Source organism: Cavia porcellus, unplaced genomic scaffold (genome assembly GCF_034190915.1).
Source record: "Cavia porcellus strain 051 isolate PalLab524CR breed Dunkin Hartley unplaced genomic scaffold, mCavPor4.1 scaffold_1, whole genome shotgun sequence".
Classification (NCBI taxonomy): Eukaryota; Metazoa; Chordata; class Mammalia; order Rodentia; family Caviidae; genus Cavia; species Cavia porcellus.
Window position 1 is genome coordinate 95,480,541 of NW_026947484.1, and position 20,863 is coordinate 95,501,403.

General features: G+C 35.6%; 1 protein-coding gene across 4 annotated transcripts in view; it reads left to right on the forward strand.

Moving 5' to 3' along the window:
- The window catches only part of Focad (focadhesin), a 298,353-nt gene that overhangs the window by 230,778 nt on the left and 46,712 nt on the right, over positions 1-20,863 (forward strand). For all 4 annotated transcript variants that reach the window (XR_010048410.1, XM_063251882.1, XM_063251889.1 and 1 more), the window contains exons 23-28: positions 2,769-2,857; positions 7,007-7,051; positions 11,790-11,898; positions 14,022-14,138; positions 16,509-16,747; positions 19,917-20,006. Coding sequence is in view for 3 of the 4 variants with exons in the window: in XM_063251882.1 (XP_063107952.1) it covers positions 2,769-2,857; positions 7,007-7,051; positions 11,790-11,898; positions 14,022-14,138; positions 16,509-16,747; positions 19,917-20,006 (689 nt within the window). In the remaining variant the exon portion in view is untranslated. The remainder of the gene's footprint in view (positions 1-2,768; positions 2,858-7,006; positions 7,052-11,789; positions 11,899-14,021; positions 14,139-16,508; positions 16,748-19,916; positions 20,007-20,863) is intronic.

Sequence of the window (20,863 nt, forward strand, 5' to 3'; positions counted from 1 at the left end):
CTCATTAAGATGAAATATGTAGATATGAGCTAACTGAAATGTCAGAAGCCATTTTGACAAGGAGCTTTCTTCTTTACCTTGTTGTCCTTGTAGGATGCTAAAGAAATTAAAGTCTCTAGGCTTTGCTAAAATATCTATTTAGATTATGAATACAACCTGGAACAGAAAAGATGTAAAAGTGAGTAGACTGTAGGCACTTGTTTCCTGAATTGGTTAGTTGGCTGCCAACTAATCTGAAATCAAAGCTAGGGAAGAAACTGAGGAGCCTAATTAATTAGTCTCTATTTGAAAGTTTTTAAAAATTATTATTAATTCAGTGCTAGTGATTAAATCCCGGGTCTCACACATGCCTACCACTGATCTATATTCCTAATGCATGTTGTTCTTAAAATATAGTAAATTAGGTGAAACTGCACACTGTAGTCAGCAAGCTTTTGGTTGTATAGATTAGAGATAAAAATTAAGAAAGATGAATATATTTGTACGCAATCCCCAAACCTCAATTCAGTTGATCATTTCAGCCTTTTTCTTCTCTCATTGTTTGTTCATCATGGGCCAAAGCGGAAGTGACCAGGTGGAGTGACACTGGATCTGTGTTCCTAGTAGATCAACAGTAGGAAAGCAGGCTGCATCTGGATAATTAGCCTAACATGGTTGTGGTGGAAGGGGTCAGGGAAACATTCTACAGGATGGGGTTGGAAGGAACAGAAGAAACTCAGAGAAAGAAAAATACATTAACTGACTCACAATAGAACGGTTGTGTTGGTTTATGAGTACAGAAGAAAATAGAAAAGTGGCCCTTCTTAGGAAGCTGTGCATATTCTAGCTTTCTTGTGTTTTGTTTACTTGTAAATGGATTTTAACTTTTGAGTTTTTTGTCCCTTATCTTTCATGGAAAAACATTATGGAAAATAAATGTGTCAGAAGTAAAGAGTTATAATTTAAGAAGCCTGCCCCCCTGGGATGCCAGTATAATTATTAAAAACTAATATAAATATAAATATTTTGATCACCTCTGATACTTTCTTCTAAGAGAAAGAGGAGAAAATAAAAGGACTAGAATTTTATGAACTGTGGAGATGGGGATAGTTATTATTGGAATAAACAAATTATGAAAGATGTGCTTAAGGTATCCATCCAATATCAGGTGCCTGAACTGGTAAGTCCCAGCACTGTGTGCCAAAAGATGTGCTAAATACAGGGACTATGTAGATGTTAAAGCTGTCCTTGCTCTCATTGAGCTCCCAGGCTCCTTAGTGAAAATATATAAGGAACACATATTCTATTCTAAATATAACTTTTACTCATGAGATTATACAGATTAAAGCCATGACTTATTTCAGATGGCATTCAGATGTTTATGAAAATTGACTTAATAAGTAGATTTTAAAAAGGTGGGGATTTTTTGTTACTGATAAATCTAATAATGGTAGGTGTTATTTGTTAAAAGTCACTGTGCTAAGAAGACACTTTCCTCTTTGCCCACCATGTTTAATGTGATGCTCTGATACTGTGAGATAACTGGTAGGTACAGGGTACAGTTTCAGAGGAAACTGATGCTTAGTGAGGAGTAACTTGACCAGATTTACAGTAAGTGAAATGGCATTAGACCAAGTTAGTCTGATTCCAGAGCCTATATCCCTAACCCTTCAAGCTGTAATGCTTTTCTTCCTAGAGCAGGGAGATATATAACTTTCTTTTGTAAAACAGACCTTAAAACTAACAAATATGAAAACAACAACCATTAGAAAAATGGACAGAAATAGGAAATCCAGATACTTGATAAACACATGAACATCTCTTCAATGCTCAATATCATTGGTAAAAAGTGAAATAAAACCAAAATCCTTGTGAGCATTAAACAGAATTGTAAAAAATAAATGCCTCATATTTGCAAATGTTGATGAAGATATGAAGTAAACAAGACTCATTGCTCATGCGATTATAATCCAGTATGAACATGTCTGAAGATGGTCAGGTATTGGTCAGTAATCCTGAGTGTGAGTTCTGATCCAATTTAGAGTCCATCAACAAACTAATATTTTAATTGTATTAAAAATTTTTGTTAGTATCGTATATGTTTGCTGTGCATAATGTTTGCATTCCTCATGGAGAGTTGGTACCTGCACAGAGCACATCTTAATTCTTTTTTTATTCCCTTGTTGGAATAAAGGAGTAAGTATCTGATCATAATAAAACTGAGAGTAAAAATATTAAAAGGATATAAGTATTTGAAGACTGGTCTTAAAGGAACAATATTAGCTATATTTTCATTACATGGTAGCAGTTGAGAGATGTGGTGTCTAATTTTGTAAGTTCACTAAAAAAAATAGAAATGTAACATGGAGCTGTCAGTGTATAACTTTAGTTGCATATTATCTGCATTTTAAGTGTTAAGATTTTCATCCAACTAATTTTTTGCTATTCTGTTATAGTCTGTGCAGACCTAGATCTTGGTTGCTGACAAAGGCAGATCATTACCATCTAGAGGACTTTTAAAGTGGGACTCATGAAATTCAAATCTGTTTTAATAGCTATGCCAAAATGAAGTTCTCTGCACTAAACTTGCCCGACATACATTCTCTTCAGGATGTACCTCCAGTGAATGTACAAACACCTGGGCAGTGATGTGACTATTTCTCCTTATGTGTCTTTTTTCACAGTCTAATATCTCATCAGAAGTACACGAGGCCACTGTATATCCCAAAGAAGTTTTAAAATCATTTCAGCCATCGAGTTCGCATGCTGATTTATGTTTGCTTTTTCAGGGACGAATAGGAGAACTGGAGCTGCAGTTAAAACATGGAAAAGAAGGACCTGAGGAGGTGCAATATAAAAAAAATGCAGCCTGGCTGTGGTAAGGGGCTGCCGTTCTGCGGCTCATCATTTGCTGTAGGAAGTGAGCTTCGGGGAGTCAGGGGTGGGAATGGTGATGACTGCGAAGGCCTTAGCACTAGAAGTTCACTTTCTGTATGAACCCAAATTGGAAAACAATGGGAGATCTGCTAGGTGTATTCTCAGACTCCTAGGTGCAATAGGGAAAGATTTATTTGTAAATTATATGCCTGTGAATTGGTTTCAGGATCCATCACCAATACCAAAATCCATAGATACTTAAGTGCCTTATGTAAAATGTAATATTTGCATGTAATCATGAACATCCTCTTATATACATTGAATCATCTGTAGAGTATTAACAATACCTAGGGGCTGGGGATTTAGCTCAGCAGCATAAGCACCTACCTTGCAAGCAGGCAGTCGTGAGTTCGATCCCTGGTACCAATAAAAAAGAAAAAGACAAAAAAAAAAAGTTAAAAAAAAATACCTTCTACAATGTAATTGCTATGTATATAGTTGTTATACTGTGTTGTTTAAGGAATTCTGGAAAGAAAAAAAATCTGCGTGGTTAGTACAAGTAGTTTTTTTCCTGAATATTTTAAATTTATAATTGGTTAAACCCATGGATGCAGAATTTCACAGATATAAGTGGTGAATGCACACAGCCATATATTCTTATCCTAATGCACTGTCGAAATGGTTTGTTTGCTCTCCATTTGTCCCTTGTCACGGATTATTTTATATGCTTTTGAACAGCAACAAAAGAATTTGTTTCTCCCACTCAAAGCTATAGTATCTCACATTAGCCAAGGAGTCCTCTCCTCTGCACTCCCCTTCCTCAAGATGTCTTCATGATATTTGGAGCAACTTTGCCATGTAGGCCATTAAAATCTTTGCTGGACACGCCCTGGGGAATCACCAGTATGTGATCTAGAAATATATTAGGGCTGGCACGTTAAAGAATGGATACAGTGATGCACACCTGCATTCCCAGCACTTTGGACCCTGTCTCAATATAAAAGGGCCAAGAGACAGCTCATTATAAAAGCTCTTGGTTCAATTCTAAGTGCCCAAAACAGTCAACTATAAAATATAAAAGAAACTAAATTTTTAAAAATGGTAATAAAAATGACATAAATTGTTATGTAGATTGGGAAAAACATGTTGTCATTTTTATGTTGTAGCCTCATAAATTTAAGTAAGCTTCCCAGAACTTAAATACCTTTATCTATAGCCACAGATTGCTTTATTCTACAGATCTATACTTGACTTATAGAGAAGCACTCACTGTGTGTTGGGTTTATTACCAGTAATCAAACTCAGGACCTTGAGCTTGCCGGGCAGGTCCTTTGCCACCGAGCTAAATCACCGACCCTTGTTAAATTTATTCTGAGTTATATTTTCTAGATTTATTTTTTAAACGCAGTTAAAAACTGTCTGATATTGGATTTAAATTAAGAGATGAAAATTTTGAGTTTTGATCTTATATGGTGTTTTGTGTCAGGTTTTAGTTTCCTTTTCTGAAAGTGTTAATTTGTTGGGCATGGTATATTTGCTACATATTCCAAACTAGAACCATGTATATCAGTCCCTGGTGAAACTCCTAGGCTATGTGTATGTGACTATAAAGGAGTTAGGTCCCTAGGTTTTAAACATTAACATAGACTAGAAAATTTACAAATTAACTTGGAATAACTGCTGATGAAGTATTTTTGAAATGTTTGCTTCAACAGTGTGTCACAAGTTGGAACACAGTCCCAAATCCAAATAAAGACATCTTTTTATTATTTCAAAATGTATTTTTTATTAAGTGTCTGACATGCCATGTGTTATTATGAGAACAGAGGAAGTGCAGTGAACAAAGCCTTTGTTCTTCCAAAGCTTATAATCTATTGAGTGGAAGTGCATAATAAGCAAATAAACAAAGGAAATATGATTGGGTTTTGATTAGTAGAAGAAAAACATAGGCTGAAGGGAGTACAGAGTGAATGGGACTGAGGTGATTTGGGGAACAGTTGGTGGTGTGTTTCCTATAGGGAGCTCTGGGAGCGCTTCTAATGAATATGGTCTTGGAATGAATCTAAAGAATGGTGAAGTGAGCCAGACTGATAGCTGCAGAAGAGCATTGCAGGAGGAGGAAACAGAAAATCCAAAGGCCCTGGGATTCCATCGAGGGGCGCCAGCATGGTGTGAAAAGAGCAAACAAAAAGTAAAAGGACATGAAAGCAGAGAAGTCCAAGAGATCAGTTATGGATGGTCTTTGATGTAAAGGATGTTCACTGTAAGTTAGAGAAATATTAGAGGATCTAAACCAGAGGATGTGACTCATAATTTAGAAAGATCATTCTATGGTGAAAGTGTATTTTGGGACTTATGATTAGGTGCTCATGGCAATAATTCAGGCAAAAAATACAAAGTTTTGGACTACGGTCTTAAAGGTAGAAATTAAGTAAATTGAATCTGTTTTGAAGACAGACTCTATAAGTTTGCTAATAACTTAAATGAAAAGTGTGAGAGAAAGTCAAGTATAACTCTTTAAGATTCTGACTCTGAATTAAAGTATAAAGTTTCCATTTATGAAGGTAGAAAAGCAAGTCTGCATAGACCAGGAGTCAGATTTCAGACTCATTAGGGCCTCGATGCCATTGATACCGCCAATTAGAGACATCAGCTAAGCTGTTCACCCAGCCTAGAGTTGTGGGAAGAGGTCAGACCAGATGTCTAAGTCTGGAAATCATCAGCATATTGGTGGTAAAGTGATTATTTTGGATGAGATCATATCTTAGTTACTTTTTTTATGCTGAGACAAAATACTGGACTCTCAGAGTTAAAGGAAGAAAGGTATATTTTAGCTCTCAGTTTGTAAGGCTTCAGACCACAGTTGGCTGACTTCAAGGCAGGGTGATGCGAGAGGGGCATCACAGAGGAGAAATGGATCATAGCAAACAGATAGGAGACAACAAACCAGCAAATAGCAACAGCCAGGCTGCCTTTCCTTTCTCCTTTAGTGTCCTGTCCAGGCTGTCAACCTATTGATTGGTGTCACCCAGAACCAGAGTGGGGCTTCCATTATCTATACCCAGAACTACGTTAGTTCCAGTCAGAGGATTAATTTAGTACCACACACCCTTAATCCTAATCCTAGTATCAGAGCAGAATCCACATTCACACACCCTAGATCCAGCCACCTCTGTAAAGCCCCACCTAGGCGCACATGAGGCTTTGTGGGACATCTAGATAGAAGCCATAACAGATTACCTAGGTAGTGAGTAAAAAAAGAGAAGTTTCAGACAGTTCAGCCTTGGACCACTTCAACATTTAGAAGTGGGGAAGATGAAGAAGGAATCAGTAAAGTGGGCAGAAAAGTAGTAATCAGTGCTGCCGTAAGAGTAACCAGAGAATGGGAAATTTTTTAAATGACCCTTTAAAATATGTAAATTTGATAGCCAATGGCTGGTTTTCATTTTTATCTGTCATTTCTTACATTGGAAAATAATTATTCTGTGACTATTTTAACTAAGCCATATCTTCCTTTCAACCCACAAGTATTATTTTATTCTGGCTTTTGTAAGATGTGTAACTAAGGTTTGATAATAATGTTCCATATGTATCAGCTGGAAATAGCAAATTAATGTTTTGATAAGCTTTGTACAGAAAAGAGATTGAGAATGTCATAGTCAGTTTTAGTTACCGTATTAGAAAATACTATAGTATGGGCAGTTTAAATGACAAATATGTCTTTCTTATGCTGGAGCCTGAGGATCAAAGAGCAAGGAGCCAGCATATCTGGTGTCTAATGGAGGACCATGTCCTAGATGCAGATACCCATTTACTCATTGTATCCTGCAAAGAGCAGAGTGAGCGGAAGCCAGCAGAGGTGTGTCCTCTCCCCTCAGTTTGAGAGGTTACCATCACAGTGCTGCCTGAACTTCCCACTGCAGTGGTGTTCACCTGCTTCCCTGTCTCCAGGGCTCTGTCTAGGGAATTGAAAGAAGCTCTCTTTGAAGGAAAGAGACCTCATTACAAGTTTTCCTCTTGCATGAAAGTTCTATATACTTAAGTTTTAACTGCTGAAGTCATTGTTGGAGGTACTTATTAATTGATGAATAAAAAGAAAAGATGAAGTTCTTGCTCTTATATAGATTCTGGTTTTCTGTCTTTATTGCAGGGTTAGGGACATGTTGACTGATGAAATCACCAAGACTGCTGCAAAGTAAGATTCATTTATTTTCTTACCAAAACATTATCATAAATGCTTTCTTTCCTGGTAGACACATGTAGATTCTCTGTTTAAGCCATTTTATAACTTAAATGATTATAAAATATTTTTCAGGGATTTTTTTTAGAGTGGCTACTCTTTCTTATATTGTTAATTCTTATTGTATGTCTTTTCATGCAACTATGGAGGGACTGCTACAAACATGAATACACCAAGAGTCACTAAGGCTAACTGCTTGTTGGACACCTGAAAAAAATGCCACATGCCTTGGTTTAAATTTAAAGGATTAGTTTTTTTTCAGGGAAGAAAGAGAAAAGGAAATTCTAGAGAATGTAAGTTATATGGGGTCTACAAGTAGATTACAAAATTTCATCTGTGCAGCTGCAAATATATCAAGAGTAGCATTTCCTTTTATTTCCTTAAAGTTTTGAGACCAAGTGTATCTAAAAATTGAATTTTTACCTACTCAAGGCTAAGGCAGAGAGCCAGTAAAAAGACTGTTTCAATCATATCCCAATGGTTGTTCTAAAAAAAATTACTTAACTGTTACTACTTGAGGCTTTTTATTTACATGAAGCTAGTTATTAGTAAGAAAATTATATCCTAATGAACTTGCTTTTACAATATCTTCAGACTCCTTTGTTAACAAGTTGACAAATCATTTCTGGCAGTAAGTTACATGTCAGTTACACTCACTTCGCCCTTCCCAGTCACTGTTAGCTGTTGCCATTTGTTTGACTTATTTTCTTCTTAGTCTCCAAATGATATTAGATACACCTTTGATCTAGAGGATTTCATGTGTAATTAAAAAGTACATGTTACACAGAAATGCTTAGTTGCAGTATTGTTTATCCTTGTATCTCAGAACCTCCTGTATAGCTAAGTAGATTTTGTCTTAAAAATATAAAAAAAGGCAAAAACAAAAATATGGTCTGCCTTAGAAGCAGCTTTTCTACTAGTAATTGCTTAAAGAGGCTCTTCACTGTGAAGTCTGATCTCAGAACATGGTCACTACTCAGTCTCCTGTCTTTTGAACAAAGGAAAAGAGAATTGATAATCCTTTCCTGTTTTCAGTTTTGTGGGAGACACTGGGAAATATCTGTAGATTTGTGTATATGTGCCAACTCCCCATGAGGAATGTAATCATTATATAATAATAAAAAATTGAAAATAAATACATAAATTGTCCTATAGACACCTCCACCCCCCCCCAATTAAAAAAAGAAGGAAAGAGAGAAAAGAAAACTGTAGCAAAGCTTCCAGGCACTGGCTGGCGCTGCTTTTCTAGTTTGGTGAATTGGAGGCACAGTGGGAGTGCATTCAGCTGCCTGCAGGAGGGGAGGGGCGTTCAGCTGCAGGTGGGGGCTGTCTTTGACCTTTACCTTTCACAGTTTTTTTTCTGTTATTCAACCTACTTATATCCTGTTAAAAACAGTGCTCTGACATTTGTAGCAAAAATCTCAAGTGCTGAAGAAATGAGCAATTTTCTATTAAGCTGTAATTTTGTCTTTCTAGTAGTTTTGCACTTCCCATTCTAAAGTTTTATTTCAACATGGCTTTTATCTTCGGATTTGTAAAGCATCACTTTGTGACTAATACCTAAGGAGAATTTGTTCACCTTCTCAGTGATATGGTGTAAAAATAATTCATGTTTTCATGGCATCAGTACCTTTTCATCAAAAATTTCAAAGTTCTCTATAGACCTTTTCTTATTTGGGCAATCCTAGTATACTAGGAGGTATGCCAGCAGGTGAACAGGGCATACCATTGAGAGATGACTGACAGAACAGGAAAAAAGTACCGTTGCTTCTCTCTTTCTCCTTACTGGTTTCTCTAACCAGATAAAAAACTGTCTACTACCCTGTGGCAACTGAGTTTTGGGTTTTTTGGATCATGACTATCACAGACTATTTGGGACTTGTTTTGTTCAGAATCACGAGTTAAATGCAGGAAATAAAACACTAGTCATGAAATTAAACTGATTTGCTTATTTGAGAGCATTTTTCAAGCCTCAGAGTTAGTACTAAGGAAGAATCAAAACACAGATAAAACCCGATGATTGATGGAAATTTGTTTTCATTGTTATCAAGTAGACTTGAACCCGAAGATAAAAATCCCCTAGTGATTGGGTCACTTTACTAATATGTAATGTAATACTTTGTCCCTAAGAAAGCACTGTTGAAGTTTATCCCTCTTTGTGCTTTTTAATTAGGTTAATGACTTTGTTCCAAAGAACAATTTAATTAAAATGTCAGTGATGTTGCCTAGATAAATACTGTACTGATGCTGACATGCTATTATGCAAATTAATCACTGCTTGTTTCACTGGTAGTGATAGTTCTTTGAATGACAGGGTGATGGACCAGTTGAAGATTTTTCACCTGGGAAGCTCCTCCTGAGTTTGTTTCTCTAACATTATATATATTAAGCCATTGTGCTGGGCATGAGGAGGATGCAGAGATAATCAAGAGTTCATTATGGTATTTGAAACCTGTAGCTTGGCCTATAGATATTCTACAGATAGTAGGACAGGTTTTCTTTCTTTCTTTCTTTTTTTTTTTTTTTTTTGTATTTAAAGATGAATATTCAAACATACATTCAGTTTGAAACCAGAAGTCTACTTACTAGTGACTTTGAATACTTTGTCTTCCATTTTTCAACAGTATATAGTTGCTAAGGTATATCCAGACTGGAGATCTTTGTAAATAAAATATTTCGGGTACTGTTTTAAAACTGAGAATGAATTCCCTTTGAGAATTTTAGGGTTTAAAATATTCTATTTATATCTTATTGTGTAATATCCTTGTTTAATATGCAGTTTCAAGTGATCATATGTTATCTGTACGGTTATAAAGACTTGGGGATCTTGCTGGGATTTAGCTCAGTGGCATAAGCACTCACCTGGCAAGTGTGCAGACATGAGTTCAGTTCCCAAAGACTGGGGATCTAGGTCTGAGATCACCGAGAGCTGAAAACTTTTTAAGAAGTATATAATTAGGGAATTCATTTTCATTGTGTAGCCACACAGGCCTTAGGGTACTCTCAGTTAAAAGAAAGCATACAGATCGAGTAACACTTACGTGAAATGCTTGGGCAGTAATTCAGATTTCAGAGCTTTTCAAATTTTGCATATTTGCATAGACTTTACAAATAGAGTGTTCTTAATCTAAAAAGCTCCACAGTCCAGAACTTTTTGAATATTATTATTCAACTTGCATTAGAAATACTATAAAATGTTTATTTTTATTTTTATAAAATGATTTTATGGCCTAAATCCTCCCTTGCTTTGTGGTATTTTGTTATTAACTGTGTAAGTATTAAATTAACACAAAACCTAGAGCAGAGCCATATGCTGAGACCTCATGCTTCCTTCCAGTTTTCTCCTCCCTCACTCCTCAGTAAGAATGCTGATATCTTACTAATTTATGGCAGATCTCATAGAAAAATGAATGGGGGGGTTGAACAAAATGAACAATTGTGCAGAGCAGGCCTTCACCAAGCTGAACTGTCCAGAATAATAGGGACACAAGCGAGGAGAGACAGATAAATAGGTAATTAGAAGGACTTGGTAATGGCAAGTAAGTCCTGAATTCATTATTATCAAATGGAAGCAAAAGTGCAAAATACCCACATGCACTAGCCTTTTATCTGCACTCCCCCCTGACTCACCTGTTGAGCTGTGTCCATAGATTGAAGGTAGAAGTAGGTGCTAGGCTTGCATGGGAAGAGGAACTGAAAGTCCTGTCCCATATTACCCGCTCTGGTCCTACACTGGGGTAAGTAGGGCTCTTGAATACAGACAGTGGACTTACGTTCAAGTCTCAATTCAGGCTCTGTGTGTTTATGAGAGTACACAATTATAAGCCTGAGAACAAAACTCCTTGGATGGGTGCCCTGCTGCCTGCATTCTGTTCTGACAGAATTGGCAGGGCAATAGCATCTCATTAGTGTCTCATTGGGTACTTTCATCCATAGGATCAGCTTGGCATTATGGAACAGTGCTAAATGTACAATTTGAAGTGCTGAGTAAATATGAAAATGCTTTAGTGTTCTTGATGCCAGATTCTGAAATGAAAATAAAAAATTTTATTGCTAATAATAGAAAACTCATTTGAATGCTATGACAGGAAAATTCTCCAAATAATCTAAAAACATGTCTCGCTGCCCCCATCTTATTTTTGATTCCCAAACTGTATTACAAACTAGCCTTAGAGTTACTGGCTTTAGCATGAGAGAAAAATGAGAGGTTAGTAATCACTGAGGAAAATTGCCATGCAGTAAAGTGTGCTGTCTGCACTGGCCTGCAAGAGGCTGCTTCCACTCACCAGTACTTCAGAAAAGCTGGCAGCCACTGTGTTCTGCTGGGCTTATTCATACAGTTGTCCTTGGTTGCTGATAAATTTTCACTGGCCAAAGATGGCACAGAAGATAACTCAGGAAATTGCATGTCAAATGATGAAATAAAAATTTTAGGAAGAACTTAGATATACGAGCCTAGGTTTTTTTAAGTTACAAAATGTCATGATGACCATACACTGAAAAGAAGAATTACAAATCAGCACTGTCATTAGTATAAAAGTTAACATCTGGGAACAAACAGATCTGGATTTATGAGATCCAGAGCAGGAATGAATGTGCTTTTTGACCTTCTCTGGCCACCTCTGATAGCCACCTCTGTTTCCATGGCTCATGCTCTCTAAGTCACCTCTTGGAACTTTTTGTTTTAAAACAGAGAGAGTCCAGTGGTCAAAGGCAATGCACTACTAGCCTTAAGCAGTCTTGCTGTCGTCATATGCAAACATGAAGCCAGCCTTGCCTCAGATTCTGATGGCACACTGGAGGTGAGTTAAAGTGATTTAAACCAGGTGGGCTTTGGTTATCTCTTTACCCCTGGTTTTAGGCAGCCTGGCCCTGGATTTACAAAGTTAGCTTCTGCAACTGCAGCACCAAGTTCTACCACCTGATGGTTCTTTCTACTGTGAGCCCTACTGTCTTCCTGACTTTGTTTATTGCTTTTTCTGTTTTGCTTCTTCCTTCACAGTTAAGTGTCATTTCCATTTGAAGGTCCCAATTTTATGCAACAGGGGTTGTCCTTCTGGGACTACATCAGTGGTAACCAATCTGAGGAGGTTAACTAGGCTTACTGAACGTGAATAATGCTGTCAAAAATGACAAATAAGCAGTGTTTACAGATTTTAAAAGTTGTACTTTGCATTTTAATTATAGATGTCAATGATAAAGTGCCTATTCATTTTTGCAAGGCATTTATTTCTTAATTAAACATGTGACAAGCTGGCCAATGTTCATTTCCAATGTACTTTCTCAGATCATTTATATCTGTCAAAATAAAAAGGCATGCATTTATTCTTGTTTTAAGCTCCATTATCTGTTAGCTATCATCAGGAAACAATGTAGCTGAATAGTTAAAAAGCATAGACTTGGAAATGGTAAAGTCCTATGTTTAACTCTTACTACTTCTACTATGTCCTATGTCTAGTAATCTTGCCTTTCAAAGCCCACATTCTCATCTGTAAAATGGGGATTACAATACTTAACCAGATGGTGTTACTGTATTACTATTGTATTGTATTACTATATATACACTAGGTAGATCTACAACTAAAAAGTTAATGCCCCTTTCTTTGATCCCTTAACTTTGGTGTTAATAATGCTGTGTTAATTTGCCTCAGTAGTAAAGTGACCTAATTCACAGTTTTAAGTTCCAGGTTCTGTCTCTCCGCTTACCTCTAACTTCCATTGTTACCACAGTTAGAAGCCTATTACAGCCTACAGATGGGGGCTTTGCTTTTATTTTTGATGACCCTGCCTTTGGCTGTTAATACAAATTCAAAACTTCATTATTTGATTGACGTAGAAATTTTAAGCCTTCATCCAAACCTGCTTATGACCAACAACTAACAATCTTAAGATAAAGTCCTCTGTTGATTCAAACAATTAACTTCTAAAGATATACTTAAGACTGGTTGACTTTTATAGTTTGCATGGTTGAGCATTAACTGTATAAGTTAATGAATGCTTTTGACACCTGTGATCATGAACGACACCCCCCCCCCGCACACATTGAACCCAGGACCTTTGCACTGAGCTATATTCCAGTCCCTTTAATTTTATTTTTATTTTTACTTTTTTTTTTTTTTTGAGACAGGTTCTCACTAAGCTACCCAGCCTGTGCTCAGGCATGCAGTCTCCTTGCCTCTCAGAAAGCTGAGATTACAGACATGTGCCACCATACCTGGTGGTCACAAGTGACTTTTATAACAAATTTGCTTTTTAATGAAAGAATATTTTGAGGGGGTGCATAGGATTTTGATTTTGCATTCACTTGTTTCTTTTCTAAACTAAAGATCATTTGTTTTCCTGTCTGATTTCTCTAGGCTTACTGAAAGTGAATAATACTATCAAAAATGATACATAAGCAGTGTTTACAGATTTTAAAAAGTTGTATTTTGCATTTTAATTGTAGATGTCCATGATAGGTGAATATTGTGAATGTTGTGAATGTAGCTCGGTGAACACTGGCATGATTGTTGAAGGACAATTATATGGCGATAGTAAGCCAAAATGCTAGAGATTTTGATCAAGCCCTATTTGTGCAATGACAAGTGATAAAATTTAGAAATTGTGAATTACTTTTTTGTACATTTCTATAACTTCCACATTATTTATACCATAATTCACTGAACATAGGAAACTTCTGAAATGTTTTGGATATCTCTTTTACACTCCTAATGACTTACTCTAGCTAAGTCTTACGTAAATAATAAATATTGTTCTCATTAGCGTACAGGTGAGGATATGTATTAGTCAAATGTGTATTTACTTCATATAGTATAAGTAGATGAAGTTTACTTTTTTATAATGATAGTTTATTATTTAATTCAAAGGGGATTATAGATTTGTTTTCTTTATTTCATCATCATTTCATGTTGTTCTGTAACTATAGGTTCAACCTAATTTTCTACCAATGAAAGAATGGGTTTCCATGGTGCTTAATACACTTCTGGTCATTGTGGATAGCCATTACCAAGCCAGAGGACAGCTTTTCTCCTGCTTTTATCATGTAAGTGCAAGAAATAAAAAATTTTTAAAAATTGGGAAAACCAAGGAGTGACTTTTCTGACAACAGTTGTTTGTATGAAATCCATGGTGTATAGTGTGATGATTGTCAACCCTAGCTATCCATTAGAATTACCTGAGAAGCTGAAGAACATCTATGTGACCAAAGAAAAAGTAACACGTAAACTGTACTTCTGATTTAACTGCTCCAGAATTACCCTGAGCATTAGCATTTTGACAGTGTTATAGGTTTTTCTAATGTCTAGTCAGGGTCAAGAGCTATAGTTGTAGAATATGGGAACTCAAGAGAGTTTCTAGTCATGGTTTTATTTTTTTAGAGTATATGACCACAAGAACTTCTCTGAATCTCTTTTAGCCATTTTTGTTTTTATAAAATAAGAGGATTGAACATGTCATCTGTAATGATTGTTGCCTTAGTTCATCCCCTTAGTAGTTTGTAATCTTGATATAATATGTGACCCTTATTATTCTTTTTTTTTTTTTAACTTGTAAGACTAAAGTAAAAATTCATTCTTTGCCAACTCTTTGAAGGATATTTAAGGATCAAATTATTTAAGTTGTATAAAAATGTTTTGAAAACAGCAAAATAGTCTGTAAATTCAAAGTAATGTTGATTATAACAAAACACCAGCTTACCCAGTCATTCCCTCTTTATGTTTGTTTCCTGAGATTTGAGGCAAGATTGAAATACACTTTTTTAGATTTAATTTTTCCCTTCTTGGTTGCAGGGTGTGTTTTATTTCTGCATCTGTTCCCAGAATTATTTTGGTTTTACCCTACCAGTATCCATTGCTTAGGGAATTATAGTGATCATGGGACAATCAGCTGAGTGCAGAGGATTATATTTGATTTGAATAAAATTCAGCCCAAATCCTGAACTGTTGCTAAGACCACAAATTTAGCCTGAAATCCCTTTCCTATGGTCTTCTCCATACAGTTGGTGCCTCTGTCTTCCTGCCCTTGGGGAGGACCGGGTATGTATTCTTCTGGGCTTAGAGTCTGGTGCTAAATTTTTAACCATACTTGAGGGGGAAAAAATGACTTATCAGATAATATAGAATTAAATTATAAGGTAGTTTTGCTGAAAGAAGCAGTAACTTCTCTCATACTTGCTTGGAAGATTATATGGAGGTTTTTGCAATAACTATTAGGTTCAGATATGTACTAGAACAAGATGTATGAAATTTCTAGTAACTCTGCTTAGTCTTGCAAACCAATAAGGTAAGCTTTTTACTAATCAATTCAGAGTTCCTCTTACCTTTGTGGTGATTACATTATTTTACTTTTTAGAGTCCTGTTTCAAGTCACTTCCTTTGTTTCCTTTATCTTCAAAATTTTGAATAACAGTATCATCTCAAAAGTGTTACAGTAATTTAAAATGTAACTTAGTATATGTTTCAACTTAATCCTTAAAATACCATGGCTTAGAGAGCAAATAGACATGGAAGTAGAAACATATTTTAATGTGCTTTCATTGCTAGGAACAACACTATTATTATGGCGTGTCTGAAATTTTAAATGGCTAAGCGTGAAGAATAATAAACAGGCTTTCTCCCCCCACTTGAGGTGTATTTATAAATGTGTATAATGCCTGATAGAGCTGTCTCACATGGGATTCTTATAGAATCTGTTCATATTCAGCTGTCCTGTCATTTTATTAGGGCTGTTATTGAGTTCTTTTCCCATAATTACATATATAGGAGCATATAGAGCTCTCCATTTCATTTTGAGTAGCCGGTTATTGCTTTGTAACCAGAGGCTTTTAGGATTTCAACTTCCTTTTTAATTAAAGGGAATTAGCCCCCTGTAGGAAATAATCCATCTACTGGGAAGTGTTCCCACCAAAAATTTTGGGAGATGTGCCAGTAGATTGTTTCAGGAAACTTACACACATTTCTCTACTAAATTTAAACTCTTTTTCCATACTTTTTTCCTCTTTCTTGGAAAACTCTTTATCTTTTTGAGCACTGACAGTGTAGCTTCTTGGTTTTTCCAAAGTTGTATAGTTTCACTTTGGATTTTTCAATATATATATAGGATTTTGAAATCACTGAAATTGTTTTAGCCTATATAATTAGAGAATTCGCAACCATTAAACATTAAAGGCTTGCATTTCCTTTTTCGTATTTAAAAGACTTTTTTGTTTAACTGATAATTAGTAACAGTTTGTTTCACAGAGTGAAAACATAATCTACAGCAAACATATTTAGATTTACTTTTATTTTTATTTCTTGACCCGTGGGGCAGATCTAAGAAGAGCTTGCATTGTTGCACACACTTTTGTGAGAGGTGTGCTTCCTTCATGGTTTAAACAAAAGACTAACTCCCTATTTTCTTCCTTTGCGTGTCCTAGAAATCCTATTCCGGTGAAAACACAGCGAGTGCTATTGCCCGTTCTGCTGCTGCCGTGGCTTTGTCACTTCTTGTGCCGGTTTTCATTAGCTCTTGCAAAGAGAAGGTTGAGGAAATCCTGAACATGCTGACTGCCAGGTTACCTGGGAAACCAAGTGCTGATGAATCTCAAGCCGTGCAAATCCACATGGGCCTTGCTTTGGGGATGTTTCTCTCTCGCCTATGCGAAGAGAAACTCAGGTACAGTTTATTAAAATATTCCCGTTTTCCCCTTTGTGGTTTAGGTGAAGGATTTTGCATCCTTATACATTCCTAAACACTATTATCTGAACAATAGATAGCTGCTAAACTTTCTGAAATGGGTAATTTGAACCTTTATTCTGCAATTATGGGTGAATTTGTCTTTCTAAAATACTATTATATCGATAGTAGCATATTTTAAGGGCTGCTATTTAAGTGGTTGGTTGATTGACAATGACTTCATGCTTAGATGAAAGTCCCAAGTACATCTGTATTGTAGGTGTGAACAAAAGTCTAATCTTACAGTGCAATCTGTAAAGAAAAACTTCCTTTCTGCCCCTCATTTGTATGGGATGAAAATAATTGCTGATCTTTTATGAAAATCACTGTAAAAGGATTGAGGAATTCTTGTATCTAAGTTGTTGGGAATCCCTGAAATTCTCTGAGAACTGCATGTACTCAGTTTTAAATACTGCTTTATCTTGTTCCCTGGCTATATTTTAATAATCCTTAAAGAGTCTTAATCTGTGCTGTGTGCTTTATTCAGTTTGATTGTTCATTTTTGTACTGTTGACTTTACCTTTGAATGCCACTAATGAAATATCAAAGGCTCAGGTGGAAAATTCCACTAAATGGCAAAATTTGCTTGTGTATTAATCTGTTTTAGTTTTGTTATTCATATTGTCTATTCCTTGTTTTATAACAGACCTTAAAGTGATATATATTCAGATTGATTTTAGTGTGATCCCACATAAATATTTGCTTATCATAAATATTTTGATGTCAGTGCTTGGAATTTAGCCCCATTTTCCTGCATTGAAAATAAGATAGTAGAGAGACATCCTGTTGTGATGTTATATGTCCTTAAACCTCCCTGGTTGGCAGAAATTAGCAGTTTGAAGCAAAAACTGGTGTTGGTGTGGAAAAACTACAAGACATGTAATTTTTAGATTACAGTTTGAAACTAGTGGTTAAGGTTACATTTGTAATTTATATCACTTTGCACAAACACTGATACATGAAACTTTTATGAGACCTGCTATTGATCTGGAGAGACGGTATACTTTGGATGACCATTTTGAGCTCCTGAAAACATCTGTCAGATAATTGGGATGACTGGCTTAGTCTCTGTAGTCATAAATGAAACATGCCCAGAATATTCATTTTGTTCTGTTCGCCAGCATTAATACATACAAGATTGGTTCTAGATATACCATAAAATTGGCCCTTCCATGGGGATGGACTGGTACATATTTCATGTATCTGATAGAACATAAAGTATTTTTAATGATTTAAAACTTGAAAGGGACCCTTCCCCCACCTCTTTGCTACTATAATACAAATGACAGTCTCTTCACCATCTGTGTTCAGACTCCTTTGGTGGCTTTTCAAGCAACATGTTTTACAGCTAAAAATGATCAGTGGCAGTTTAATTCTAGGCATCTCATTTCATCCTATCCTGGCTCCCTTCTTCATTAACTTAGGATGAGATTCTGCTGGTATTAGGGCCAACAAGCTTCCACTCGTGGTTAATCATGTTGCTTGCAAAACTCTGCAGTGATTGCCCCACCACACTTGATCATGGTTCCTACCATGGCTTTCCTTCTGTCCCTGTCTGTCTTATGTGAATTCATATTTGCAGAAAGCCCTGGGCAGTGACACCAGAGAGCTTCTTGAGAGCACCCCAGAATAACTGCAGATTTTAATTTTGCCTAATGTTTCTAATCTTTGATAGAATCTTTATTTGTAGGGCCTGAATATTAATATTATAGTCACTAAGACATTTATGACTTCCACTGTTTCACATTTTTGAGGAATGGAATCTGAAATGTTTGCCTTTCTGGACTAATAGATGTTTTAATAGATAATTAAAATGTCATTGATAATTACATTTTTGGAGAATGCTTACCTTTTTTTCCTAAAATAAAATGTTTTGAATACTATAACTGAATAGCCTATAAAATCAAGTAAGTGGCCCAAAATGACCTCTTAATGGGAGTAGGATTAGGACAATATATTGTTTCTCAGAGAATGAAAAATCACCTTATAAAAAAGAATTATGACAATCAATCCATTTTTTTCCTCACTAAGGCTTATTTAAAAAGCCTCCTGAATTTAAATTGCAATCTAAGACTTATTTAGAAAACATATTATTTCAAGTTTCTTGTTTTTGTCATAACCCCCAGAGGTTACAAGTATGAGCTATAGCATTTTTAAGATAATTCAATATGCAGTGTTTTACTCCAAAGAAAAATTTTAATCAGACTTGTAACTATTAAATCTCTGTGTGTGTGTGTGTGTGTGTGTGTGTGTCTGTCTGTCTGTCTGTCTGTCAGTCTGTCAGTCTGTCTCATTGCGGTGTGTAATCCTTTATCTTGGGCAACATTGCTATAGCCTTGGTTTGAGCGGCTGTTGTTCAGAGTGCTTTCTGACTGGCATTCATAGTGCTGGCATTCTACCCAGCATGCCCAGGGGCGGCAGCACTGAGAGCTGAGATGTAGGGAGCCCTGAATAATAGTGTGAGTGATGAGGCCCACAACTCTGCTTAGAAAAACAGCCATGGAACTAGCTACCTTTTAATCTTTACATCACTGTACAATTTCTCCCCAAGATGTTACAAAAACCACATAAATTATTATGTAAAAGCAGAAAAATGTATAGCTAGAATTTTCTGTTTAAAACATATAAGTAAAGGAACAACTTATAAAAACTACAAATGAGACATTAAATTAGAAGTAACAAGCTTTACAAGAAAAAGGTTAGAAATGATTATTGACCGTATCAGCTTAATAGGTTATGAAATATTCTGTAGGAAATGACATTTGCATTCTTAGAAAGGTTTGAAATTTTGACTCTGGTTTTTAGTTTTCTATGATTGAAAATTTGAATATGAAGAGAAAGATCGAAAGTAGAAGCTTTAGGGTTTATCAGTTTATAAATGCTTGTACTGTTCTGAAACCTAATTGAATTGAATTCAACCTAGTTGAATTAGATTCTCTATCTACAAAGTAAGTATATAGGATCACTGATATTATTATTACTTACTAACGTTTTTTAAAAAAGAAATGCTGACATTTTGCATAGAACACTGTAAGCAAAGTATTTCATACTAAATATTTTGAACTGTTGAACATTTATAACTCATTTTCCCTTCTTGGTCATTATGCAGTGATATATCTAGCCAACAGATGAACCTTCTTCTGATGAAGTCTTTGGATACCCTGGAAAATTGCTGTTTTGACACTAGTCTCGAATATAAGTATGTTGTTTCCATTTTTGTTCTAACAGACATTTAGAGATTGGTTTCTACTGTGACATAAATCTTGCATGCTATAGTGAAATACAGGGTTTGGATCTTCAATGTTTTGGTGGAGAGGTTTCAGCAATAACTTTTTAAAACTTCATAATTAAGGCTTATTTATTTTAAAAACCATGTTTTGGCAGTATTTTGCTGATATACAAGGTGGCAAATAGGATTTTATGGCTTAGTCTTTGTATTACTAAGACCTTAGTATTATCTTCTACCTATCAAGTGAGGCATGTATCTGGGGACCTGGATGCATGACTTAACCTTTTTAAAGATCTTCTGAAATCATTTGAATTTGATTTGATTAAGGAGAATTTTTGATGATTTTTACTTTCCTATAAAAATCATCAGCTGAAAAATTAAAATGAAAACAAATCTTTGCTATACCAGGGGTTCTTATCAATAATGGGTCATTCCTTCCCCCATCTCACGTTTTTTAAAGATTTTGTCTGTTAAACTATGTAAACATTTGTTTCCTCATTCTTGTAGTAAAAAATAACAAAAATGAAAAGGACTAATCAGAATAATTTTTAAAGTATTAAAATAATCATTTAGGGCCAGAGATTTAGCTCAGCGGCTTAAGTACCTGCCTGGCAAGTGTAAGGTTGTGAGTTTGATCCCTGATATCAAAAATAAAAAACAAATCAGTGCAATATAAAATGCTGATTTAGCTAGATGTCTATATGACTTGTGGGGGTGAATATATGGTTTTGTTAGGCTTTCTGAAATGTTGAGCCCAACACAGACCTACATTGTACCTTTTTGAATTTCCACATTTTGGAGCCTCAGGTTTGAAATTTTGGGGCACA